General features: G+C 40.5%; 1 protein-coding gene across 1 annotated transcript; it reads right to left on the reverse strand.

Moving 5' to 3' along the window:
- Positions 1-27,685, reverse strand: bard1 (BRCA1 associated RING domain 1). Its single transcript, XM_080038687.1, has 11 exons — positions 27,489-27,685; positions 26,281-26,337; positions 24,014-24,165; positions 22,336-23,396; positions 21,614-21,694; positions 20,222-20,394; positions 10,722-10,848; positions 10,505-10,637; positions 9,362-9,454; positions 5,634-5,731; positions 1-403 (listed from the first exon to the last, which is right to left on the reverse strand). Exons 1-11 carry the CDS (start codon positions 27,578-27,580, stop codon positions 56-58), a joined length of 2,415 nt encoding a protein of 804 aa, XP_079894813.1. The 5' UTR covers positions 27,581-27,685; the 3' UTR covers positions 1-55.
- Positions 27,686-27,689: the final 4 nt, after the last annotated feature.

A 27,689-nucleotide genomic window follows, 5' to 3' on the forward strand; every position in this document is an offset into this window, starting at 1 on the left:
GACAAGTCATCTCTTAGTGCACAAACGATACTTGAATACATAAAATATTGTTTTTTTAGACGGATGTCTGAGGGAGCGGCACTGGGAGGAGGCGGAAGGCTGTTATGCAGTCTATGAGCCAGGTGGAGGGAGCTGACCAAACCTTACCTCTCCTCACCACTGTGGGCTTGTGAGGGCCCTGGGGGTCATAGAGGATGTACTGGGTGCAGAGGGCCTGGTCGGAGCCTGGTTCTGCGTGGTAGGCAGCAGAACTCAGGGTTTGGGTCACGTCACTGTCATGCTTGGGCTGCCGGCTCAGGAGTTGACCCCCTCCCTCCCGGAGCAGTTTGGTGAGCTGCTCTTTGGGAGGCGCCTTGAAGGAGCCCAGGAGGAAGAAGAAACAGCCGTCGAAGAGTGGCGGGAGCTATCGGAAAAAGAATGAATGAATCAGAATCAGAAATATAACAAATTTCAAGCATTAGTGAGCGCTATAGTAATACTTTCCTTGTAACCTGGTCTTGAAAGAGAGAAAACAATTGGGTTTTAAATACATAAACACCTTTGGAGAACAGTGGCATAGGGATGAAAGCCTCCGCTTTTGTTCATCATGAAGTTATAAACACTGAATAATTTCCTAACACTGAGTGCCTGTGTGAATGCTCAGATTTGCTTCTTTGTGGTGGAGCCAACAGAGACATTTTTTTTTATCATCAGCAGCAGCTCCAGACAAACTCTAAAACACTTTCCATTGCTCTTTAAAGCAGCAGTGAAATAGGTCAGTGCAGGCTATTCTTTTCACAGCATCAATGAATTTGGGAGATGTAAACTGGCTCTCTCAATTGTCTAGTAAGAAGGTTCTTTGGTTATGCTTTGGATGGATTTAACATGTTCTTGTGTCTGTCTGTGTGTTCTGAATTCATGATTACGATGGATGATACTCTGTTGTTTTTTCACTTATTGAATTTATACATCCATTCATTCTTTTTTATGTATACATTTTATTCTGCACAAGAGGGAAGAAAGCAGAAGACATCAACAATGGGGACACCTTAAGTAAAGATCAAATGTTTATTATGGTGTCTGCCTATGCCAGGCCATCACTAAAACAAACCCTGTATTAGACCCCGTTTCCATTTGTCTTTAACATTTGGTTTTTGTGATTTGATCACATGAATACAGCTCTAACTACAGGTAGTGGAGGTGCTGGGAAAGTTTTGTATGCGCTTCATTTAGCGGAGAATATCTCAACTATTATAGACTAATATGACCCCAGTGAACAACGTGGGATGTGTGACAAAATCTCTATCCAGGGCGAAAGTCCTGAAAATGACCATAACAGGTTACACTAGTATCACACTACGTGGTGAATGGGACTTATTTTTTTTTCTTTATAGATATCCTCATACTTTTTTACCAGATTAATCTTCATATTAAGAGAAATACTTTTTGTATTACACTTTGTCTAAAACATGTAATACAATATGCAAATGACGAAATGAGGCAATATCTCATTCAATATGCGTAGCCTACATATAAACCCTTTAGTAGAGGTCCTGGATACGATTTGTATGCACTTCATACATAGTTATAGACTAATATGACCCCAGTGAACAACGTGGGATGTGTGCCAAAATCTCTATCCGGGACGAAAGTCCTGAAAATGACCACAACAGGTTACACTAGTATCTAGGGTTGCAAAGGGGTGGAAAGTTTCCGGAAAGTTTCCACAGGAACTTTCGCTTGGGAATTTTGGGAATATTCAAAATTGGAAATGATAGGAATTAACTAAATGTCGGTCATTTAAATGATTTTTTTTTTCATATCCAAACATAAATCTAAACACTATCTTTGTTCATAGGCAGACATCCATGCAAAATAATACAATAAAAAAACATTACATTTGAACAGATTTATTTGTAAGAAGAACTTTATCAAGTTTTGATTATTTTATGAACAATCAATAATTTCACTGAACAACAAAAAGATGAATGTTGAGTTAAATATTACTCATCTCTCTGAACCCACCCATTCAATAAATAAAGTCAAATGCCCCCCCATGTGATGGAGGACTGCACAGAGCATGTAGGGGGCGTGGCCTCAGTACCCCTGCAGTAGGATGTGCTATGTGCAATTTGCCAAGTGTACTTGCATAAAATCTGGTTGTTTTAGTCAAGATTATGCTAAAATATATTGTCCCCAACTATATTTAAAATCACAGTTTAAGCCTCTGTAAACCTGGTCTAGTAAAAAGCAATATATGATATCGAGTTGGGTATGTCAACAAACTTAAAGAAAAATCTGATTTGAAACTAAATGTTCATAAATATATTAAAACTTAGTTGAAAAAACTACTTTTTACTGTCTAGAACGTTTGCCTGGACTGAAATAACATAGTTAGGAGAATGTAGTGCATTTGGGTTGCTTTAAATTGTGTAAATTCCCGTTTATTCCCGTTAATTCCCCAAATTCCCGTTAATTCTCATAAATTCCCGTTAATTCCCACGGAAAGTTTCCAACTTTGAAAATTCCCGGAATTTTGCAACCCTACTAGTATCACATGGTGAGTTAGCCAATATCTCATTAAATATGCGTACATATAAACCCTTGAAGTTACAGATTTTCTGAGGGGATCACAATGCTCACAATGATTATAAGGTCATAGAAGAGTGTAAACATTCTGATTTGATATATAATGAAAATGGCTAAAAAACAGTCAATCTATTACATAGTGTATGTACGCATATTAAATGAGATATTGCCTAATTTGCATATTTTATTAAATATTTTAGACAAAGTGTAATACAAAAAGTATTTCTCATAATATGAAGATTAATCTGGTAAAACGTATGAGGATATCTATAAAGGAAAAAAAAGTCCCATTCACCACGTAGTGTGATACTAGTGTAACCTGTTGTGGTCATTTTCAGGACTTTCGTCCCGGATAGAGATTTTGGCACACATCCCATGTTGTTCACTGGGGTCATATCCTCAGCACCTAGATTAACACTCTCAAGACGCATTGGGATCGGATCACAACAACCACATTCGGAGGTGGTTTACGTCGCTTGTGTCCGATGTGTCCGCATTCATTTGGTAGTGGAAACACCAATGTGACTTTTGTCCACATTAGGGACCTCCTACTCAACTGCCACCCCCTGCCAGAGCGGAAATACGTTGAAAATGCATCACTGGCGTTCATGCAGCTTTTATAGAAGCCTCATGAACGTTAGTTGCATCCGCCAGTATTGCAAATGACAAGCTTTCTGTCCTCTGTTTTCATTTCACTGCGTAAATCTGAAAACACAGAAATAGCTGCTATTGACTGAAGAGCTGCAAGGCAGCGACTTCCTGTTCTTAGCTGCTTAAAAATAAAAGTCAACTCGCGTTTGGCTAGTAACAGGCTTTTAATGTGAAGGCGCACAGGAAATATTCTGTTCGCACATGCAGTAACTTAACTGCATATAGACAGCTGTGTACTGGTGGTGGTGACAAGAGTATATCAGAGGCAGACGCTAGAAAAGCCGCCCGTCGAGCACACATCTTTCAACAACCAAAGTGGCGTAATAACTTACTCGCCTAAGAGTTTTTACTTTGATATAGTATCTATGATATTTACCCGCATTTGGCGAGTGTTAATGTAGAGCCCTCTAAGCAGTGTTGTGCATCGCTCCTCCTTGTCTAAATGAGACCGTAGCCTATCTCGTCAACCTAGACTTGTAATTATCTTCGCACGTAATGCATTTTAATAGCAAATGCGATTAAAACTGTGGCACTGTACAGCCCTGTATGTTTACTTGTTTGAACCCCACCGGTTAAAAACACCAATGCAAACGGAAATGATGTAGCCTACGTGTTTATTTACACACAGAGCGGGTAAATGCAATCCGATCACAAGTAGACAGAGAAGTCACATGTAAAAAGACAAGTGTGAACACACGGACTGAGAGCTGGCCACCTTTGATCGGATCACCAAAATCACATCATAATCCCAGGTGGAAACAGGCCCTTAGTCTGCTTCTTAAGCATCTCAAAGTGCTAATCTCTTTCAGGGAATAAAAAGGTAATCACATTATATTGTGTACAAACAATGTCTAAGAAGTATTCACTCCTATTGGACTTTCCTATATTGAAAGTGATTTAAATTTAACATGGATCAACAGAAAAAACTAAAAATTCAACAAATGTTTCTTAACTAAATACAATTGGTGTAAAACAAAATGATGATTCTCACCCCTCCAACTCAATATTTAGTAAGAGTCACATTTTGCAGCAAATATAGCCTTGAGTGTGTACAATGGTCTGTATCATCTTTGCTTTCTAGATTATGCTTGTTGTTTTGAAGCCACTCCTCTGTTTGCTTTTGGTCAGAGTTGTCATCATTTTGGAAAATAAATTCTCCATAAAACTATAGTTCACTTATAGAGTGCAGCAAGTTTTCCTCCAGGATTCTGCAGTATTTTGCTTTGCATTCTAGTCTCTACACCCCACAAACCCAACCGGGCCTGCTGCATACTGTAGAAGCAGCCACACAACATTATCCTGATAACACCAGGCAGGCACCAAACATAAGCCTTAGATGACTCTGCCTTTCCCTAATTGACACTTTCCTATTCTCTATTTGCTTGTGTTTGCTGTTCTAAAAAAACACAGCTGTACAATCAAATATACATGTGTGGCATAGCAAATGTATTCATGTTATCAATTATTTAGTGTCTTACATTTCCTGAAATTATTCCTGCAATTTGTTATGATTAATCTCAACTTGGAGAGATTTAGAAAAAAAAAGTACTTTGTCTCGATTCAAAAACACAAAACTTTAAAAAGTCCCAAGTATGTTCAATGACACTGCATGCTGTAGAACAATTACCAATGTGCCACTGCCAGGAGAAAAAAAAAATTTCCCCAACGACAGGGTCTAGATCAGGGGTGTCAAACTCATTTTCACAAAGGGCCACTCTACGATATGATAATCACACTAAGGGCCAGACTGACATACCTTCTTTTTAATCGAAAACTAAAAATAACATATCTAAATAAGTATATAAACTGCGAACAATGGCTAGTTTTCGCTTCAACATTTTCGGGGGACAAATTATATGTGTGGGGTATGGGGGTGCTCCCCCCAAAAAAATGTAATGTCAAACACTTAATTTCCTGCATTCTGGTGGATTTTTATCCACCGATCTGTGCCTTTTCGGCATCAATTTATGGTGGAAATGTTTACATTTTTGTAAGGAAAAAACAACATTCAGGTTCCTGGTGATACAATTGTAAAGGACTATAATGCAGTAAGGCTCTCAGGCATTCTGGATTGAGCCACAATATTTATTCTCCTGGATTTTTGAAAACTTTCTGCACATTCAAAACATATCACATGTTTTACAAATCCTGAGCTGTGGAACTTTCAGCAGACATTCCTAGCTGTAAGCCACGTAAGTTTCCTAACAGTTGGGAGTGTATGCGACAGGCTCCATGAAGAATGAAATAAATAAATATATGTTTTTTTTTTTTTTTTTTTTTCAGAATTGATTCAAATCGGCAGAATTGATTCGCGGGCCGGATCAAAACATGTTGAGTTTGACACATGTGGTCTAGATAATCAATAGGCTATTCTATGTCTGTTTCATGTGTTTGTGTGCATGTATCTCATTTACCAAGCTACATCTGTTGATGTGACTGCGCTGGGGGCCTTCTCCTGCTTCGTGCTCACTTTCTGGAACCCACTTGCCTGCCTGCAGACATGCCTCCACCCCTGGCATCAAAGAGACAGAGAGACAAACCAAAAAGAAAAAGAAACAGTTAATTATATTGACTTGAAAGAGTCTGACAAAGGCGCCGTGAACAGACGAAAACAAAGCGCGTGTGTTTTATCACAATGAATTGGGGAGATCTCAAGAATTGGCAAAGCTACAGTTGTTGACACACACACACACACACACACACACACACACACACACACACACACACACACACACACACACAGACAGACAGACAGACAGAGACAGAGACAGAGAGAGAGAGAGAGAGAGAGAGACCCAAAGCATGATGGAGTTAATGATGCACCCGCCGTTTTAAATATCTCAGACTTAAGCCGTGCATAGTCTATTCCTCTCCCTCTCTTGAGCTTTTACCGAGTCAGATTGGAAGTGCGTGACAGCCCGCATCACGGCATTTTTTTATTTGAGTTAGAAAATAATGTTTTGTTCTAAATCCTCGTGAAAAGTTTTATCAAAAAGTAAAAGGCAGTTATGGAGAGGGAGGGGGGGGGGGGGGGGGGGGGAAGTCACACATTTTAATGAGCCCGCACTGTCAGAGAAAAATTGCCTGTAAACAAAACACGGGGCACAGTACTGTTCTCCTTAAAGTATTATTTTACTGAACATCATATATTTTGGGGTACATGAAAGAAATTTAAACTCAGTTTAAAAGTTGCACAACATATTGAAAATGAATTTGGTTGAAAATAAAGCAGTTTGCTGTAAAAGATATAGAGGATTTCAAATATAACATAACATAAGGCTTGAATAAATACTTTCATTACAAACATGTAGAGAGAAGCATACTGTCCCATATACTGTACCTATAGAAATACACATCTTCAAAAAGGTGTCTACATTTCACCTTTAGTTTAACACACAGTTGCTTCCAGCTTCAAGATATGGTGATAAGATATGAACAGGTATGGGACTGTGTGTGTGTGTGTAATTTTTTTTTTACAACATTGCACCTTGTCATTAAACAGCAAATTACACACAGACAATACATGCACACACGCTCTACAGAACATGGGGTGGGGTGTAATTACATTTCTTTATCCTAATGAGCCCTCCTTAATTACAGCTTTCATTTATGGGGGACCCTTCCCGGAGCCAGAGGCAGACACAAGGGAAGATAGGAGGGTTAATTGCTCCGGACGATGGCGCTCAGTGCTGACGAGTCATTAGCATATTTGCTAATTAAGTTCACAAAGACTGAATGCATAGAACATCTCAAGCCCCTTCCTTCCTTCCTTCCTGAGTGAACAGCCAGATGAACCCACTTCCTCAATAAACCAAACCTTAAGACCAACTGTACTGCAATCTCATTTTGAATACAACCACTGGAGACTGTAAACAATGTGCCTCGAATATTCAGCTCATAACAGTGTGAAATCTGTGTTGCACTTCTGTTCCGCAGCTCATTGATATTTACTGGCAACTATGGTTCATGTACAGCTTACACAAAATGTGTACATTAATTAGTGAGCATTATATTTGTGGGTTTGTCTCTTCCTGCCTTCAGTCTTTATGGTAAGGTCAGCTAAACAGGGCCTGACTTCAGCTCTTCTGGTCTCACTCTTGTATAGAAAATATAGCAAATAAGAGCATTTTCCCAAAACTTTCCTCTTAGTGAGAGGTGCTTCATGAACAGAAGTATTTAAACCATCATTTGATCTTCAATTAAAGCAGTCAAGGCTTATAGCTGGAACAGAGTTCATTCATACATGATGAGATTTTGAAGATGGGTTTCACAGTGAAGCTTCAACACGAGTTGCAATGAAAAATGGGACCAATAAAGTGGTAAGCTTTGGCTAGTTCACAGCGACCGCACACAAAAAGGTAGGTGACAAGATTTCCGCTGCTTGTGTACCACACACACACACACCAAAAAACAAGGATGGAGACAGATAAGGTGCCACAGTGATTGTCACGAGGGAGACAAGCTGTGTCAAGTGCTCAGTCGGCGTGGAGAAAACAGAAGGGAGGGGCTGAATATGGCCCAAACACACAAAATCTAAAGCAGTGACAGCCACACACATTCAAACTTGAAATGGCGTACTGGCAGAGACAGAGACAGGGTGCGTGCCATTTAACTCTCCATGCACACACACACACAGTGAAGAGATGCTACTGACAGATACACCAGTCAAGGGCACACCAAGGTGCCAGGAAACTATTTGACAGTCTCTTTTTACTTCCCCCTAAAACCGCTTTCCTCAGAATATCTGTCTGTTGAATTGATTCAAGCATGCCAGGGAGACTGGCTGAGCATAGCAACATTTTTATCTTGGTATAATTCAAAACAGGAAAAGAGGTGGCCATCTTTTCCAAGCGCATTGATTCCGAGATTCTTTTGGCCAGCCACCCACCAGCTCTATTTGGCTGCCAGAAGCTAGTGCAGGTGTGATGACAGCAGCATACACAAACAAAGATACCTGAAAAATGTTGTGCAAAATATGATATATTTTTATAATTGCAAGAACCTTCCATGTGTTGCAGAAAATAAGAAAGGTGCTGCATTTCAAATGATCCTGTTCCAAACACGGAGCCAGATTTGACCTAAAAGGTTGCAGAAGAGAGGAAATACAAGCGTCTCATACAAGTTTAATACTGAGGAGGAATTTGCACCGGAGTCATACTGCACGATAAAATAAAATAAAATAGATACAGTATGTTTATCTAATAAATAATAAAAATGTCCTTACATTTCCATAAACGTTTGTATGCCAAAGTTACAAACTTACAAAGTAGCCAATATGACTCCATCATGGCCTTTTTAAGCCAAATGTTCTTTGTGATTCAGAGGAGATCACGGAAGCCATAATATTATTCCAAGCAGCATAACCCATCTGTTCTGCACTATGGATCTAAGAGTCAAATATTTACCCCCTGGATTTTTCACTTGTTGTATCACTATGCCAAGAGTCACCCCACGGCAGCAAACCAAACTTTAGATGCAGTTAAAGAGCATTCTTTAATGACTGTGTAAAGTGAACACAAACGTAACCTGGTAGGAAACACACAAACACATGCAACATCAACATTGTTAATCTGATAATGGTTTCTTACCTGGGAGCAGTTGCTAGGCAACCAGCAGAGACTTTGCCTCTCGGCCTAATATAATCCTAATGATAAAAAAAAAACGATCGATCTATATCTATCGATCTATCTATTATGTATGGACTGAACAAAAGAGAAATATCGTGTTGAGTAGCGAGCTGTGCTAATATTTTGTTTAATTTGCTCTATGGACAGAGCTAGCTTGGCTGATCCCCAATTCCCAGTCTTTATGCTAAGCTAACCAGCCTCTGGCAGTATATTAATATTTATCAAGCAGATACGAGGGTATCATTGATCTTCTCATCTAGCTCTCGATAACAGGGCAAATAAGCATATTTCCAAAAATGTTGTACTATAATACATTTGTAAGCCCACTCTTCTAGAGATATCCTGAGCTTGAAAAATGCCTGAAGAAGAACTAACAGGAGGAGGCAAGATTTTCATGAGTTCATTTAGTGAAAAGCCAGGTTACCCAGTCTCCAATATTAAAATAGTTAAACACGACATTGAAAAACATATTTTATGAAGAAACTTCTCCAGCCAAAAGATCACTCCGTACTTACAGCTGAATTTGACAACCCAGCAGCCAGAAAGAAGAGCCAGGAGTGTGGAGTAGATGGTGGGCATTTGTCCCTCTGGCACCACAACATGGCTCACTAGAGGAAGAAGAAAGACACAATGCACAAAAGCCAAATTGAGAGAGGTAGAAATGAGTTGGTGCCTTTCTACACACAAATAGCTGCTGCCTTCTGCTGTCCACCTGCTGCGGCTGAATGACTCAAAATTGAGTGGTCGACTATTCAGCTACACAATGCAAGTGTTTAAGCGTTATATTTGGTGCAAATTCAGATAAGTGCTACAAGATAACACTTTTTTTTGCCGCATTATGACTTCTTTTGACTATACAAATATATGTATCTCCAGGGCAAAGCCTTCTTCCATTGTGTGTTGACTGGATTTAAGTATAAAAAATGTAAGAAAAAGCAGCAACCTTCACCCCCTTGGTCAGAGGTGGGAGAGTTGTGAAAAACACATTGGTTTATCTACAGTGCTTATTCATTACCCCCAACAGTACCTCCAAACATTTTATGAGCAATGATTTCAATTACTTTTGCTCTCTGGTGTTCTCCAAGCCATTACTATGCAACAGTGAAGGAGCTGCTGTATCACGATGATATACACAGCTCTAAAAGCACTTGCTAGTTACTGTTGAACCTTCATGAGTGATAATGCTCAAGCACTTACTGTAGGCTTTTACAATACAAAAGGGGTCTGTGTAAGGTAGTACAGCCTGTAAAGCTTGGCTCCGTGAGAAAGGGATAATTTCAGATCAAACTCTGACTGATCTCAATCTCAAATGGTGGTGAAAGTACTGTAAATAGGCTTCATAAGAAGCACTGTGACCAAACAAGCAAGAGACAACCTCGCGACTACAGACCCTAATACATCTGTCAGTTGAACAGGGCATCCAGCTGATAGATAATTACCTATCAGAGTGTTTGACAGTGAACCTATTAGCCAGCCATAGTCCCAATGTACCAGCAAATGGCTGGTAGGGAAGCTGCTGTTAATTTGCTGCGTTGCCGAGAGCCCATGTGTCCCTAAAAACAACATTTAAAAAGCAATCATATTCATATCGGAGCTGTACTATGAGAGGCTTCTGCTGGGGGTTTACGGAGTGGTCCTCTGCAGCGCACAAACACTACCTGAGACAGAGAAGGTGTTGGCCATTTTCCATCCCAGTAGCTTTCCCAGTTTGGCCAGTTGCCGCTTTTCTGGCTTTGACAACTTGCTGGTCAGAAACACCACTATTTCGTCCCTCCTCCCACAGTCTTTTACCTAGGAAAAGGACATCAGAACATGAGTTTACCAATGGCTAAGGCCTATAATGGGAGAATATTAGTAATCACCACGCAGACGTACCAGAGAGAGACGGGCTGAGGGGCTGAGAGATGTATTAGCGCGTTGTGTTCCTTCCGAGGATTCCTGGAAAATCTCCAGCATCACCAGACCGGCTGCGTAATCTGCGGGCCGCTTTCCATGGAGATTACTGGGGAGAAGAAAAGCCAAAAGTCTGTCATTTTCCCACAGAATACAATACACACACTTTCAGGGCAATAGAGACCATCTGGCGACCAAAGGGACAGTCGTTTGTTCAAACTTATAACTAAAACATGAGGGCATACTGACAAAACGCTGAATTATTGAAATGATTATATTTATTTAGATTCGTTCACCTAAGAATACATTAACACAGGCTCAAATGTGCATCTAGGCATGGTGTTTTGTAGTTGCATCCATTTTCTATATGTATTATGCATGAGAGGAGCCAAGAAACAAGCCAGTCCCCTCCTCAATGGGTCAGTGGTTTTTCCAAATGCACGGGCACACATACCTATACTATTGGTCACCTTGCCGTGTCAGTTTTTCAATCCCAATACTGTAATGTAGGGCTTAGAAAAAGGTGATAGGGCCTGGCAATGTGATACTATAAATATTAATAACAATATAAATCCTATTTAACACTTTTCAAAAGCCAAATGACCAAATGCAAAGAGTGACACAATGATGAACGTTGAATACAGAATCATTTATATTTGACTAGTAAATTAATAAAAGCATATTTTAGGAAGAGATTTAAAAGCTGGTAGTGACTCAGCCATCCTTATTTTCTTAAGCAGGTCGCACCAGCTTAAGAAATGGTTTTAAGAAACATTGGACTCTGGAACAGACAAAGATCTTTACCCAAAGATGTCAAACAATTATCCTTTTTTGTACTTTGCAAATATTAAAATTATATTTATCTGGCATAGTCCACTGTACTGGACAGTGAGCACTTACCAGCAAAATACCCTTTTAAAATTGAATAGTCTTCTCATCTTAACTTAGCAAGAGACTTAAAAACTTTTACATCCAAAATCTAACTGATTAACCATAGTCATTTTGGTAACAACCCTTTTGTGACTTGACTTAACCGCTTATGTGGCAAAGCTTTCAAACGCAGCTTGGGATAAGTCCGGATCAAAGTCTTCTCTGACAAGATAATCCGAACTGTCAAATCATTTCATCACAATTGGTGCACGTTTTGAGGTTTTTTATTTTTTAGAACTGGCCAAGCAGGACACAACAAAAAAGAAAAATCAATATTTGCCAGTCCGGAGCTCGGAGAAAAACAATTTTCCGATGTCACAGGCTGCTTGTTCTGTGAAACTGTGCAACCATGTGAGTCATTCACCGGTTGGGGCATAATTGGTTGATGTGAGGGAGAGCTGAAATCTGTGCGCTACTTTATTACCAGGTCATGTCCATAAACAACAGACTTCCTGCAGGCAAAACAACAATCTCATGACTGCATAAAAATAATGAAAAGTGTTGACTTTTTGAAATGCATACGCTTGCTCATTTAAAACATATTCAACTGCTGAGAAGAGCAGCCTTTAGAGATTCAGTTATTTAACTTTGATACAGAATAACCTCTTGGTACTAGCTGTAACTGAGGCCAAGCATCATAAAAAAGCAAAGTTCAAAGATATGAATATGCAACCTTCACCTGGTTACAATAGGTATATTGAAGAAAAACCGGTAACACTTCACAATAAGGGTACATCAATTAACTTTAAATACATGCTTAGTAAATGCATATTAAACATTAACTCGTCATTAACTTACCTTTAATAAATGCTTTGGTCATGCTTAATATGCATTAGTTAACTAATCATTGTTAATGCCTAACCAAGCATTAACTAACCCATACTAACTAAACATTAACAGTTAGTTAATGCTTACTAAGGATTGACTTACTGCTAATATCATTTATAACTAACCATTAATTAGCAGTTATTTAATGTACCCCTATTCTTAAATGTTACCGAAAAACCTTCAAATGTTTTCACAAGTTTTGGATGGCGGTCACCTTGAGGAAAGAGGGCAAGGAGAAAGGGAAGAAGGAAAGCATGAGGAGGAGGAGGAGACGAGGAGACAGAGAGAAGAGAAGAAACGAGCCCAGCAGGTCGTCTCTGAAAGATTAGGCGTCAGCAAAGATAACACCTGGGGGACAATTAATAGGTCCACTGGTCCATAAAATATTTCATTTGGATTCATACCCCCAACCCCACACACACACACACACACACACACACACACACACACACACACACACACACAAACATAAAATGTCCCTGACACACACACACACACGGTTTTGCAGCAGCACGTGAGAAGCATATCTGAGAAAAAATAAAGCGTGGAAAATTGGGAAGGGAGTAAAGTCACAAACAAGCCTCTGATTAAATACACAAGTGGAAGGAAGTGGATGGGGGGTTCTATAGGATACCCCACTGTAACCAACATTCTTATTCTCAACAGGAGTAGATTATAAATATACCCATTTCAAGATGAAAGCAAATGCAGTGCACAATGCAACTATAACACAATCCCGAGCCTTTCAACAGAACATCCAATTACCGTATTCAGCATGACGTGACACGACTTCAAATACTGCTGCTGTACTTGTTTTGATGAGTTGTATATTTTTTTATTATTTTTTACTGAATGTAATTTGTACCTTGTGCTAAGATTGTGTGGGGTCAATACAATATTCAAAGTGCCAACCAGCTGACAGAGCTTTTGATCTATATATGTCAGCTGAGCAGTACAGGTCCTTCTCATATAATTAGCATATTGTGATAAAGTTGATTATTTTCCATAATGTAATGATAATAATTGAACTTTCATATATTTTAGATTCACCAACTGAAATATTTCAGGTCTTTCGTTGTTTTAATACTGATGATTTTGGCATACAGCTCATGAAAACCCCAAACTCCTATCTCAAAAAATTAGCATATCATGAAAAGGTACTCTAAGGGGCCACTCACACTAGGGCCGCGGCCCCGTGCCAAAGCTCATTAGCATACTAAAGTCTAGAACGTTTGGCTAGTGTGACCACGCCATCCGTATTCCAGCACGGAACAGCCCCTTGGCCACGGCACACCTGGGAGAGGTGTGCCGTGGCCAAAGTACAGATGCTAATGAGATGACACGCGCACAAGCAAGCGCACAGGCGGCGTTCCTGACGTGAATTTATTAAGGATGCATTGTCCGTTAACGTCCGCTGCCTTACTAGTCGGCACCAGAATTGCCCACCACTTGGACTTGTAGCTATAATGTGTGAGAATTAACGTGTGTGTAAGCCTAGGTGTGGGCTAATAAAAGAGGGAGAGAGCTAATTAGGTCGGCTCAGAAAGCACAGCAAAAAGGTTTTCGTGTTTACTCACGTTCGTCAGATGATTTTTTTTCTTTTTCCTCCCGTCAGCTGTCATAACTGCATTTACGCATGGCGGTGGAGACGCACCCAAAACAACACACCGCAGCCCGGTGATAAGGAAACAGTAGCCTACACTAAGGTTTAACAAGAAACTTTATAAAGACACTTAAAAAAACGATCTCTGCCCATACAAAAAGTTCTGACTTGGATTTGATGGAGCGATCGATGTGTACAAAACCATCCGGATACATATGGTCTGATGACGGGCCGTTATATTAATAATAAACAGCGTGCTGCACAAATATGAGACTGTTCACCGCGACCTATTACGTCAAGACTACATTTAAAAAAAAACAATAGCTTAAGGATTCTCGTTGCTCTAATGTGGAAGTGGAATATTTGATGCAAATTTGGCCGGATGAAAATATTCACAAACAGTCGTATAGCCTACAAGTAGACTAAGCTCCAAATCCTAAACGTGCACGGTGACGTAGGCAAGGTGCAAGTGTGCCCAGGCCACGAGCAGTGTGAGCACGGGCCTGCGGGGGGAGTGGGGAGGGGGGGGAATCGTGCTGAATCGTGCTGAGCACGGAACAGGCAAACGGCACTAGTGTGAGTGCGCCCTAAATGAGCTCTTAACCTAATCATCTGAATCAACTAATTAACTCTAAACACCTGCAAAAGATTCCTGAGGCTTTTAAAAACTCCCAGCCTGGTTCATTACTCAAAACCGCAATCATGGGTAAGACTGCCGACCTGACTGCTGTCCAGAAGGCCATCATTGACACCCTCAAGCAAGAGGGTAAGACACAGAAAGAAATTTCTGAGCGAATAGGCTGTTCCCAGAGTGCTGTATCAAGGCACCTCAGTGGGAAGTCTGTGGGAAGGAAAAAGTGTGGCAGAAAACGCTGCACAACCAGAAGAGGTGACCGGACCCTGAGGAGGATTGTGGAGAAGGGCCAATTCCAGACCTTGGGGGACCTGCGTAAGCAGTGGACTGAGTCTGGAGTAGAAACATCCAGAGCCACCGTGCACAGGCGTGTGCAGGAAATGGGCTACAGGTGCCGCATTCCCCAGGTCAAGCCACTTTTGAACCAGAAACAGTGGCAGAATCGCCTGACCTGGGCTACAGAGAAGCAGCACTGGACTGTTGCTCAGTGGTCCAAAGTACTTTTTTCGGATGAAAGCAAATTTTGCATGTCATTCGGAAATCAAGGTGCCAGAGTCTGGAGGAAGACTGGGGAGAAGGAAATGCCAAAATGCCTGAAGTCCAGTGTCAAGTACCCACAGTCAGTGATGGTCTGGGGTGCCATGTCAGCTGCTGGTGTTGGTCCACTGTGTTTTATCAAAGGCAGGGTCATGCAGCTAGCTATCAGGAGATTTTGGAGCACTTCATGCTTCCATCTGCTGAAAAGCTTTATGGAGATGAAGATTTAATTTTTCAACAAGACCTGGCACCTGCTCACAGTGCCAAAACCACTGGTAAATGGTTTACTGACCATGGTATTACTGTGCTCAATTGGCCTGCCAACTCTCCTGACCTGAACCCCATAGAGAATCTGTGGGATATTGTGAAGAGGAAGTTGAGAGACACCAGACCCAACACTGTGGATGAGCTTAAGGCTGCTATCGAAGCATCCTGGGCCTCCATAACACCTCAGCAGTGCCACAGGCTGATTGCCTCCATGCCACGCCGCATTGAAGCAGTCATTTCTGCGAAAGGATTCCCGACCAAGTATTGAGTGCATAACTGAACATAATTATTTGAAGGTTGACTTTTTTGTATTAAAAACACTTTTCTTTTATTGGTCGGATGAAATATGCTAATTTTTTGAGATAGGGATTTTTGGTTTTTCTTTACTTTTTTGCCAAAATTATCAATATTAAAACAATAAAAGGCTTGAACTACTTCAGTTGTGTGTAATGAATCTAAAATATATGAAAGTCTAATGTTTATCAGTACATTACAGAAAATATTGAACTTTATCACAATATGCTAATTATATGAGAAGGACCTGTATGTCTTCAACCTAATGATGGAAACGAGTGGCATAAACTGATGAGGCAGTGGTTGAGGCCTCAATGCATTTTTAATCAAAAAGGTTCATTAGTTACCACTTCCTTATTTAACAATCCAATGAAAATCTCCTCTGATGGTCGTGGATTACAGCTGAATGTTACGGCTTATAGGTGATGATGATACAGCACATGGCAACACCCAACGCCTCCACTTAACTCTATTGTTGTTGTTGTTGTTGTTGTTATTGTGTATTGTTGTTGTGTAATATCTACACAGATTTGCAACCGTCTAATGCTCCTAATAATTGCTTTATTCAAGCCAATAACAACGTTTCTAACATTGTCATTTGAGTGGGGGAAAGAAAGATGAAAATTGTAAATTTTTTGACAAGAAAATTTAAATGAAAATTTCCACACAACATATCAAAGATTAGACGGAGTAAGAATATAAAATCAATCAATGTGTTTCATCTACTGTATGTGTCAGAATACTACATTCCGTATTGGCTAAGTAGGAAATGTCGTTGAAATTCAATGCTCACACTTGGAGACTGCCATTGCTTGCTCCTTGTTTGACTCTGTATGAAGTATAATTAAACCAATCCAGTGCATGGAAATTAGTGCGAGGCACACGGGTGGTGTTTAATCATTGTCTGTATGGATTCAGTGCTTTAAGTGGTCATTAACACTGTGCTAATGTTTTTTTTCTTTTTTTCTCACAACAAAAAATTAATTGTCCTACTGACGGTTGACGTGCAATTAAAAGACACAATCTATAAACCTACAGTATAGGAAAATAATAAGTATGTACTTGTGAGTGAATGTATACAATAAAATATACAAAAAAAAACTGTATGCTCATTTACGTTTCTGAACATAGCATATGCTACCAGAAAACATGGTACAGGCCTAAATGTTGGCTGTCCAAATGTGCTGCACTGGTAAGATATGTATGCTTACAGGACTGAGATATAGTCAGAAAGCCTGCCGTGCATGCTGTGTAGCTTCTCAGAAAATGCTCAAACCTGTTTGTTTTTTTTTAGATAAGAGGGAATGGATGACTGTATAAAACATTAGTATTCACTTAAGATATGGTCTCTTTTTACATTTCCCTCTGTATTTCTTCTAGTAATAGGCTCGGCTAGAATGTGCAGTCACCAATTTCGAAGACAAGGCCAAAAAAAAAAAGCAGCCAAAAATAATGCAGCCAACTCATTCTGATCTGATGTGCACTCACAAACAGGGGCTAAATAAATCTGCCAAACCTGTAAATCCAAACCCCACCATGCTGTCATCCAATCAGATAGCTTTGGCAGATGTCTTAACGTTTACCTCTTTTGTGTGAGCGTGTGTGTGTGGCTGGGGTAACAATTTTGTTCATCTTGCAGCGGCCTGACAGACAGTTCCTACTGCTTCCTCTTTATTGACTGGCCGACAAGTCACAAAGTAAAAGAGGAGAAAATGTAAGAGTGGGGAATGGAAACCCATCGAAGCCACGAGACAAATAAAATCAAACACAGATGGCAGCAGACAAGAGGATGATCGCTGTAAAAATGTTTTCAAAGAGGCTGCTAAGTGACCCACATGCTGACCCTGATCAACTGCTCTATTGATCCAGATGATTAACCAGCATGCCTATCCGTCATTATGGACATTGTGCTGTGACGTATATCTACCCTGCCTCCACGGGCCAGAAACGCTGATACAGCTTCCAGTTATTGACTATCAAAAACACATTGGCTATCCATCCACCTACTGCAGTGACGCACGCCCTTGTTCTTGATAATTAAAGGGTCTGAATGCCTGATACAGTGAGATGGATACGTACTCTTGATGATTTACTGAAGAAGTGAAAAATAAGCAGTGGTCCAGAATAACATACAGCACATCATCCATGATGTAATGCCATGAAATGCAATAGCCTTACAATTAACATGATTGACTCGACGTCATTGTAAATGAGGGGTTTTTTTGGGCTAAAGTTTTGCATAAGAGGTTTCGGTTAAGGAAGCTGTAGCTCTTAATTGTTTATTTGTTTTCTAACTTGATTTTTGGTTTGGTTCAATATTATTATTATTTTTTTTCAACAGTATTATTTTGTTACAGAGAAGAGAGAAATGTTATATCTTTGGTTATTTAGTCATACATGTTGCTTATATTGTTCTTTGTATTCAAATCTGTTCAGGTTATTTGTCATAAATTAAGTTAAATGTTATTATAAATGTTATTCAAATAAAATAATATAATTCAAATTTCAAAAATAGTTGTATGTATCGAATCGTGGGTCAAAAACCGTGACACAAATCAAATCGTGTGTTTTAGTATCATTACAGCCCTAATATGAAGCGTTGGTGCGGCTGGCACCAGAATGCAAAGTACCATAGAAACAGTTTCAGTTTACATTTGAAAGATATTAGAAAAATCTTCTGGTCAGCACTTTTTTCCCACATTTTCACAAAAGACCAGTGCCAAGCAAAACTTTAATCTGTGGAGTGAATCAGCAGGCTCTTTCACTTAGTGACTCACATTATGTGTTAAGGTCTGACTCTGATCTTGTGGTATGGTGGCATTATGTGATTCATTTGAGATGCAGCACCTTTTTTAGGAAAGCAACGCTCTGTCTGCAGTGATGTACGGAGTATGCAATTTTCCATACAAGCTATAGAGAAGCCACTTATATACAGTACTCGAGTTGTAAAAAAAAAAAATCAGGGGGGATGGTGGATTGGCTTTAACGTTTAAGGACAGATAATGTGTGCTGATGACAGCGCATATGATGGGAGACCAATGGTGTACCCTTTAGATTATTGTTTAAGCACAGATAGAGATACTTATTATATTATATTCAGTGCTTGAAATGGGGGGGGGGGGGAGTGCCAGTACTCCCTTATTAGTTTACTCACATATTAGTTTGCAAATCAGTAAACCATTGTAATATTCTGAATCTTTAGAGTCAAGACGCAGAGATTGAACAGCCAGTCCATTCAGGTGGTGGGCTGATGGAAATAGGCCTAATAGGTGGACAGAGATACCTAAGATGCGAGCGGAAATGTTTTGCCCTTGCAAGATCTTTGCGCTTGCTTTTTGGCACAGTTAATGTAATGTGAGCTTTTAGACACATCAATGCTGTATGGGTGCTGTCAGAAAAACTGATATTAAGGAATGATCCAGACAAAATTTGTAAAATTGCAAGGGGGAAAAATCTTATTTATGTCAAATAAATAAAAAAATAAAACCTGTAGAACACAATGTGCAATCGACTTTGATTGTTCATGTGTGGGTTGTGCTTGCATGTTTTTCTTTAAAAAAAATTCATGATTAAAAGCAAAAAAGTTTTTATAAACATCACCCTTTTGTTTATTTTTTTTTTAATCGCCACTTGCATCAACCTGAAAACATATTTACAGTAGGCAGCCTGAGCCTTTGGGAGAGCACTTGCTGAGGGGGAGAGACAGTGACCCCCCCGATGTGCCAGCAGCAGCATCGTGAGAGGCGGAAGCAGCAATAGGCTTGTTTACAGGCTTAGATAAGCGATACGCTACATAAAAAGTTGTGTAATTCGGTTTGGATAGAGTAGGAAGTGAATGAGCTTTTGCGCACTGCATTTACTAACCGAAAGAACAAGTTAACGTGTGAAAAAAGACGCCGCGAGCCTACTAACTGCCTTTGCAAAGGAGAGAATGCGCTCTGTGGACGTGACTGACGGTTGACCACAGAAAAGCAGGTGATGGGTGATTTTGGAGACGGGCTTTCGCCTTGCCCACCCAATCAGAAGCTAGGAATGGTAATAGTATATTATATACACATTTTTTAATTGGCTGAAAAAATAGAAATACATTTTCCCTGCTCCTGGCTAGCGCCGATATCGAGGGCATAGTGGAGTACCGGCAGCCTGTGCCAGTGTTACTAAATGTTGAAATAGTGGTAATACTTCCACATTCATTGATAAAATAACAGGGGATGGGAAGGGGGGATGGCCGTTTTAGAAGGGGGATGATTTTGCGATCTTTATTTCCAAGGGGGATGCCATCCCCCCTCAACTCGAGTTCTGCTTATATATGATAAGCTATGATGGCATCTCTCACCTGTTAAACCATTTAACTCCACTAACTTAAAAAGAAGATTTAAATGAACTTACAGGACGTTCTGAGAGGCTCCAAGCTGCAGCAGCAGTTTTGCGATGGCTGGGTGTCCGTTCCTCACCGCATCGTGGAGTGGAGAGTCATTCTCATAGCCCGGTGTGTTCAACAGGGCTCCCCTCGAGACCAACACCTCAACAACTGGCAGGTGACCCAGGTTACACGCTTCATGCTGGAACAATAAGCAGTGATGCTTTGCTTTGATTTGATCTGGTTGAACTTGTTCTCAATAACTCTACAAAATGAAGCTTCGTACTTGGTGTGCATGCTAAATTATCATCAATTTTAATCGCTGTAATATATAAATACTATTTATTTTTATTTTGGTGCTTCAAAGAGTTGAAAACTTTTTTGAATATTTGCTTTGGAATGTATCAGAGGGAGTGTGCAGTTTTTCCTTGGGGCATTTTGAAAAATTGAGGCGCCCAGATAACTTCATAACTGCCAGATGTTACAGCTTAATCACACTTCACTAGTTTTGGGGAATACAAAGGAAAGATCTTCTGAGGAAGACACTTAAATATCCCGCTGACCTGCTTTTCTAAAAGGAGCATGAATACGGGATTTAGCATAACATAGCTTATAAATAAAGGCTCAGCTGAGAGACGTGTTGGGAAGATACTTTTTGCTCCAATTCAGTTTAATATGGCTCAAGTGGTCTTAGCATATCATACAGAAGTAATTTTTTCACAATTTACTCGCCGAGAGCTGGAGTTGTTCCATCGCAAGAGCGTTGAGAACATTTACCTGCAATAATTAAGAGGAATATGCAGCTGTACTGTATTGTGTTCATTTGCCGAGAAAATGTAGGCCTAGAAAACCCTGTAGGCATAACATTAGCTTATAAATAATAGCACAACAGGTTAGATTGCAGTGCAGCACTGAAAAAAATACAAAATAAAATACACATAGGTGCGTTGCATGTCATGTTTGAAATGCTACATGTAAAATCTGCCGAATATGTCATGTTTTTCAATTTGTCGTGTGCAGGCAACTTAAGGCTAAATTGTGGCAGGGATCCCAAAATCTTTTTGGAGGAAGCCAGCATGCATAACAACATTGATTCCTGTCATGAAATACTTGTACAAGTTAAAGTGCTTGTGTGGCTTTGTGCCACACTGGCATCAACAGTATAGATTGTTTGAATTCCTTTGTAAAAAGTTGCTTCTGGTTGCAGTTCAAGATGTTGGTGTGAGAGGATGCAGACAAATGTGACAAGGATCCAAACCACAAGTCTATTCAACCGAAAAATAATAACAGTGTGACAGTGTGAAAAATACATTGCCATTTAACAATTGCTGTTCGGTTGATAAAACATTCTGTCACGGCGCTCTGTTTCTTAACACAATAAACAAAGCCTTCGGATGTATCACTTGGTGCATTAGTCTTACCAGAGGTGTCCACCCAGCGTTATCCTTCAGGTTGGGGTCAGCCCCCTGTTCCAGCAGTTCTATGACAGCCTCTACATCTCCCTGCAGCAACCAAGAGAGAACAACAGACCTGAGGTCAGAACTGGCACACCTGTAAACGTTACACTTCAAACATGGAAACTGATCCTAGTGTAGCAAAAGCCCCCGCTGTTTATCAATCACAAATCCACAATAGGGCCATTGATTACCTTGTCCGGGATCCAGAGGGGGATTAGGGCTATGTTTACAAGGATTACTGGAGGACAGTTTATTCTCAGCAGACGGCAGCATAACGACGTGATCATCTGAAGACTAATATGGCCAATGGATGGGGGAAACTCACAGTAAAGAGAGGCCGTTTACACCAGGAGATTTATCTGACATCCATAAACTAAAAAGAACATTTATTGGCAGACTTCGGACATTGCAAACAAGGTTGTTTTTAACTGGTGGTATTTTTAGATTTTCTGCCATTTGTTGAAAAACTAAAGACATAGAAGGAGCAGCAATTTAACTTATTTGTTTATAATTGAAATACCTAATTTGTCTAGGGGAGTCTGCATCAAATAATGTCATGTATTTTTACATGCTTAATAAACGGAAAAGATTGTTAGTGGTAACTGTTCAGAATTTTTTTTTGAGAATGCAACAGAAAATGGAGTGAAGTAAACAAGGTGAATTGCTCTTGCTCCTCTATATCTTACCTTTATAGCAGCTAGGTGTAGTGGGCTCTCTCCCTTGTGGTTCCTCTTCAGATATGCAGGGCTCCCTGAAGCGGGCCGTCCGACAGAAGCAGCGCGGGGAGAGGGAGATTTCATACAAACAGTAGCTATAGAGGGACTGCCTTCTTGCTCTTCTCCTGAGTTCTTAATGCTCTCGTCCTGGCACCCGGGGCTGGGAGAAGACAGGCGGTTAAGCGTGGTGGGAGACATCTGGGATTTCCTCCTCCTGCCTGGGGAAGCCCTGGGCCTTTTTGGGGTGGTCTCTAACGCTGGAACCTTCTCCTCCATTTTGGTTCTTCTTGAGGGGGATACGTGGTCCAGTTTTTCAGAATCGCAAGCCAGGTTGGGCTCATTTGCAATCACTATGTCGCGCTCGACGTCACAGTCCGAAACACGGCGACCAGGCTGAGTTTGGTCATTGGGCACAGTGGCGCCGTCTCCTGAGGAACTCTCCCTCACGGTTCTACCATCAGGGCTGAGGTCGTTATTACCACCACACTGCTGTGGAGCTCCAGGCTGAAGCTCTTCAGGAGTGGCTGAGGGGCTTAGGAAGGAAACCCTCTTACTGGACCTCCTCCGTGCATTCTCAGCACTGCAGAGAACATCGGCCTCCTCTGTGATCCCCCATTGCTGGTTGATGGCCTCCAGCCTGTTCTTCTTCTGCTGGCTCTGTTTACGTGTGGTGGTCGCCGCCGAAGCCTTCCTGCTGGCAGCCTTCTTCCTGGTTGCCCTCTTGGTCTTGTTTGTGTTTTGGTTTTTGCCTCTTTGAGAGCAAGAGGAGGAGATAGCAGAGTCTTCGGAGGACGAAGTGAAATTGAACACTGACAGGTCCTGACTCTGAGCGCTTACGTTGTCGGGCTGTGTTGTTGTTGCTGCCGCCGTTTGGCCAGGGGACCTGCTCTCTGGTACGCTGACCTCAGAAGGCTTGTTTTCCACCGTGCAGCGAACCTTGCGGCTGCGGGGGCTGAACCAGATCTTGAAATTCTTCTTGAGTTTGCAGACGGGGCTCTCAGGTTGAGTTAGACTCTCGGCCACAGGGGAGTCTGCAACAACAACAAAAAACTAATAAATACAAAAAAAAATAAAAAAAGTTCCCCTCCTGCATGTAGTACAATCATTTTTCACTGCGAGAATTGCTGTCACAAAAGCCCCTTTGTATTTGTAATAACCTTGCACTTGCTGAAATGAAAAAAAGAACACCACCCAGCTAGCTTTTAAATTATGCACTGCTGGCGACAAATAAAACCAGCTTTTGACAGGAGTGGTAAAGTACCTATTCCACTTCCTAAAACTCTTAGCTGCTTCGGTTTAAATTTAGACACCGCAACGACACACTATACACAACGGGGCTTAGAAAATGGCCCTGTACATCTTTGTTTCGAAATGGTTAATTGCATTGCATAACTACAGTCATTACTGGGGTTGCGGGATGGGCGCGGAAGATAATAAAGCAGCGGAACAAGCCACTAATGCTGTCATTCAGAGGTTAGATTGGTGGAGAGGGATGTTAAAATGTTTCAGTCAACAAATGATAGAGGGCTGTGTGTGTGGGCAGGTGACCATTGGGAGAAAGATAATGATTAAGACACACGGATTAAGGACGACAAGTCATGAATTAGGCCTTCAAGCCACATTAGAATGGCGAGTATTGACCATGTACCTGGTTGTTGTACTACGGGACTGAGCAGGGACTCCAAACCACTAAAGAGCTGTATGACGCTGCTGAGCTGCCTGTTGATCTGGATGTCCTTCACCCAAGCCGGACTGTGACACACCACGCAGCCATCTCCTGCCCTGGAGCCAGCACAGGCCCTGAGGCAATGAACGGAACCATGGATTAGGATTCACAGTACCGTGAGAGGAAATACAATAATAAGCTTATTGATTTACCTTTTAAAGAGCATTCAGTCATGAAGAGGAGGAATACATTGAGGGTATAGTTCACGCCTATAGGGACATTAATTCCTTCTTCAAGACTTTTAACGATGTAAACCATGCATTGCCAAGAAACCATGGCTTTGCCATGGGCACACAAACGCAGTATTTGAGCTGCAAATGTATAAGGTCCCGTAACAAAATAATAAATGCATTTTAACTACATTTCTTAACTAACAAACATTCATAAAAGGTAAGGCATAAAATAACATTATATGGAATACCTGTAACAATAGTACAGTTAAACGTGTCACGGATAATTTAATGAGTGCTAAAACAAGTAGGGGAGAGTGGCCTAAGTTGTGCCACTTTTTACTCAAAGTGATTTTAAAGTGAGGCCTTGACAGTTATGTCTCCAACTCAAATATATATATATTTCAGGATGTTGTGCATCCCTGGCAATAAAAACTTTGGATCTGGAATAAACTGTTTAAGAAATATAGCTTTTGTAAAAAAAAAGTTGTCTTGTGGCACAACTTGCCCATACCATAGGGGTAAATTGTGCCATTCATAGACATCTCATAAACTGTAATGCAAGACAAATCCATAAGACACTTACTTATTTAAGGTTTATTTAAAGTAAATAAAGTAAATATTTTACAAAGATTGAAGGTCAATTTTCTTAAACAAGGCCTAGCAGATCTATGTGGTTTGCCTGCAAAGCTCACAATGACAAGTAACCATCATCATCTTTCTGGCCATCTGAACTCTTGTCAGTGGTGTTGTTAAGTGGAATGGAGATGTCAGTCTCTTCTGAGCTACTGTAGACAATCACTTTCTTTTTGGTGACCAGCGTATACAGCCATGCCACTGGCACAACTCTCAGAAATGTACTTTGCACTAGTTGCTCCGTGCTTGTGACTGCCACCTGACAAATGTGATTCCCCCTCCATTTCTGCCTTTAAATCAAGGCTCAAAACCCATCTGTACACCCTGGTTTTTCCTCCCCATTAACTATCTTACCTCTGCACTACTATCTTTGTTTATTTGTGGATGTATGGGCTTTATGTCTTATTTTTGTTATTGTTATTTTACCTTCATTGTTTACCTACTGAATGCACTATGTACAGCACTTTGGACAGTGCAAACTGTCATAAATGTGCTTTTATAAATAAATGTTACTTACTTACTTATAACTCACCTAGGCCCTTTGGCACAAATCACCCCAACCCCAGAATGTTGGATAATAGGCATGATGCAGCAGTTTAGGGCTGATATCGTGCTAACTGTATAGACTCAAAGTGTAGCATACTGAAGCACTAAAACATGTGTCAAATGTTTTCAAACTTGTCTATAATTGTTCGGACACAATAATCAAAAAACATTGATCATGGAAATTTTACTTTGAAAGGCAAAACATTTTTTTTTAGCTTAAATGTGCTTTTATCTTATTCCATGTTTCTCCCTTCTTTACAGGATGAGTCAAATGGATGGCTCTTCTTAAATATGTGGTCACATTTTTAATTTCTTCCACGGTTTTCTAGAAACAAGGGGTGGCACAATACAACTTCCCCACCGGCACAACTTAGGACACTCTCCCCTATTGCTTATTATGACTGATTGGATGATGAACAGTATCCACCTGCAAATCTGTTAAACTGCAATTATTAAAAAAAAATGTAATGTAAATTGGGAATAAAATCCTAGTACTGAACTAAGCCACTCGTCAAAATCTGAGGGTGAAGCAAACACCTTACAGTGGACATTGTGATTTGTGGTACTAGTAGCAGCAGCAGCAGCAGCAGCAGGAGGAGAAGCACACTGGTGTGTAATAAAAAAAATAAAAAAATGTCATAGTGGCTCCATTATTGTTAGGTGTGCAGTGAACCGCTTGGACAATGTTAGAATCCTCCTGACAGCATGGAGCACTCATTAACATTGTAAGTCACAACTGCATTTCACAGATGAAAATGTGAACCACCACGAGACAGGTCTATTGTTGCTGGTCTGAGCATGTCAAGACTAAAATGCATTTATCCTTGGTTACACTACCTGCACAGCATATGCTCACACATTCCTAGACACACAGGTTCCGTCATTAATTTGGAGCTGGAAAAGAGAAATGTTTTAAACATGGTCAGTAGAGTCAGAATTATAGGCAAGAACATCTATGCACCCAGCGGTGATTACAGTTGAATGCTAAGTAACTTCAGCATACTAACACACTGGCATGTGGATGTTTAGCAGTCATATCAGATCTGCATTTTAGCAAAAGGTCGGGGGATCTACAGTTACTACAGTTCATCCCTTGGATGCACATTTACACTAAATGGTACAATAATCATTCAAAATCTTGCTATAGACATTTTAATAACAACCAAAAGCTTCAAGGGGACCTGCAGTGGCCTCTTATTTGAAATGACAGCTCCACAGAGGAGGCAAAGCACACATTGCAGCACCTTTAACTACTATTGCTTCGTTATGTGATGACTCTGATTATTTATTCACATAAGTTGTACATAGCTTGATAAATATTGGATAATAAATGAATTAGTGTAACCATTCTGGGAATTTTTGTTGTAGGGTGGGAAGAATTATGTTCCATTTTTTGTAGACTATAACAGAAATAACTCAGAGAAAGAGCACATATTGCAGAGGGAGGCTAAACCCAATCCTCAATCCACATCCAAATACAGAAGCCCAGTAGTGTGTACACAGCCTAGCTGCATCTCAACAGCCAGGAGCGCTGTACAGGAGCCCTCCTACACTGCCATATGGCTGCGGCTACTGGAGCCTCCCTCAAGAGTGTGTGAGGGAGCCTATTCCTCATGTTTAACACTCACAGGTCTGCACTACAATGCCTACACATTCACGATCCCAAATCATTTGCACCAACTTCTTTGTAAGTAGCCTACTAGGATTTGGACAGTATACTAAAGCAGCAAATACACATTTCATTAATGATTTTGATTCTGCTTATCACATTGCTACTGCAACAACACAATTCCCCATGATTTAAAGTATCTATCTATCTATCTATCTATCTATCTATCTATCTATCTATCTATCTATCTATCTATCTATCTATCTATCTGTCTGTTTGTTTACATCCTCAAGCAGAAGAAAGTTTCCTAGCTTTTACACAGCATGCTTGTGTTGGTCACTAGCTGTGCGAATTGATTAAAAACGTGTAAATTGTAGTTGTTCTTGTACAGTTAATTTTTTGAATTGAGCTAACTACCATGGTAACATGAACCCACCATTTGGAGCAAATTAGCAGCCGTCGAAAGTTTGCAACCGCTTCCTTCGTGCTCCTCCAGTCCTCTGTCTGCACAGGAACATCATCGTCCATTCTTAGAGGAAATGTGTTATTTGCTTCCTGGCGTTCCTGTTATAACTTCGATTATGAGAAGAGTAGAGCAAAACAATCCGAACTTGCTTCCTGGATACTTGCATCTCCC

Source organism: Ammodytes marinus (genome assembly GCF_949987685.1).
Source record: "Ammodytes marinus genome assembly, chromosome: 12".
Lineage (NCBI taxonomy): Eukaryota > Metazoa > Chordata > Actinopteri > Uranoscopiformes > Ammodytidae > Ammodytes > Ammodytes marinus.

Bases quoted from the DNA above. Each gene is read 5' to 3' on its own strand.
- bard1 (XM_080038687.1), bottom strand. From the start codon at position 27,580: ATGGACGATGATGTTCCTGTGCAGACAGAGGACTGGAGGAGCACGAAG. The intron at 10,638-10,721 runs GTACGTCTGCGT...TCCTTTTCCTAG, and splicing joins CCTCAGCCCGTCTCTCTCTG to GTAAAAGACTGTGGGAGGAG. The intron at 5,732-9,361 runs GTAAGTACGGAG...CTTTGATGCCAG, and splicing joins CTGGGTTGTCAAATTCAGCT to GGGTGGAGGCATGTCTGCAG.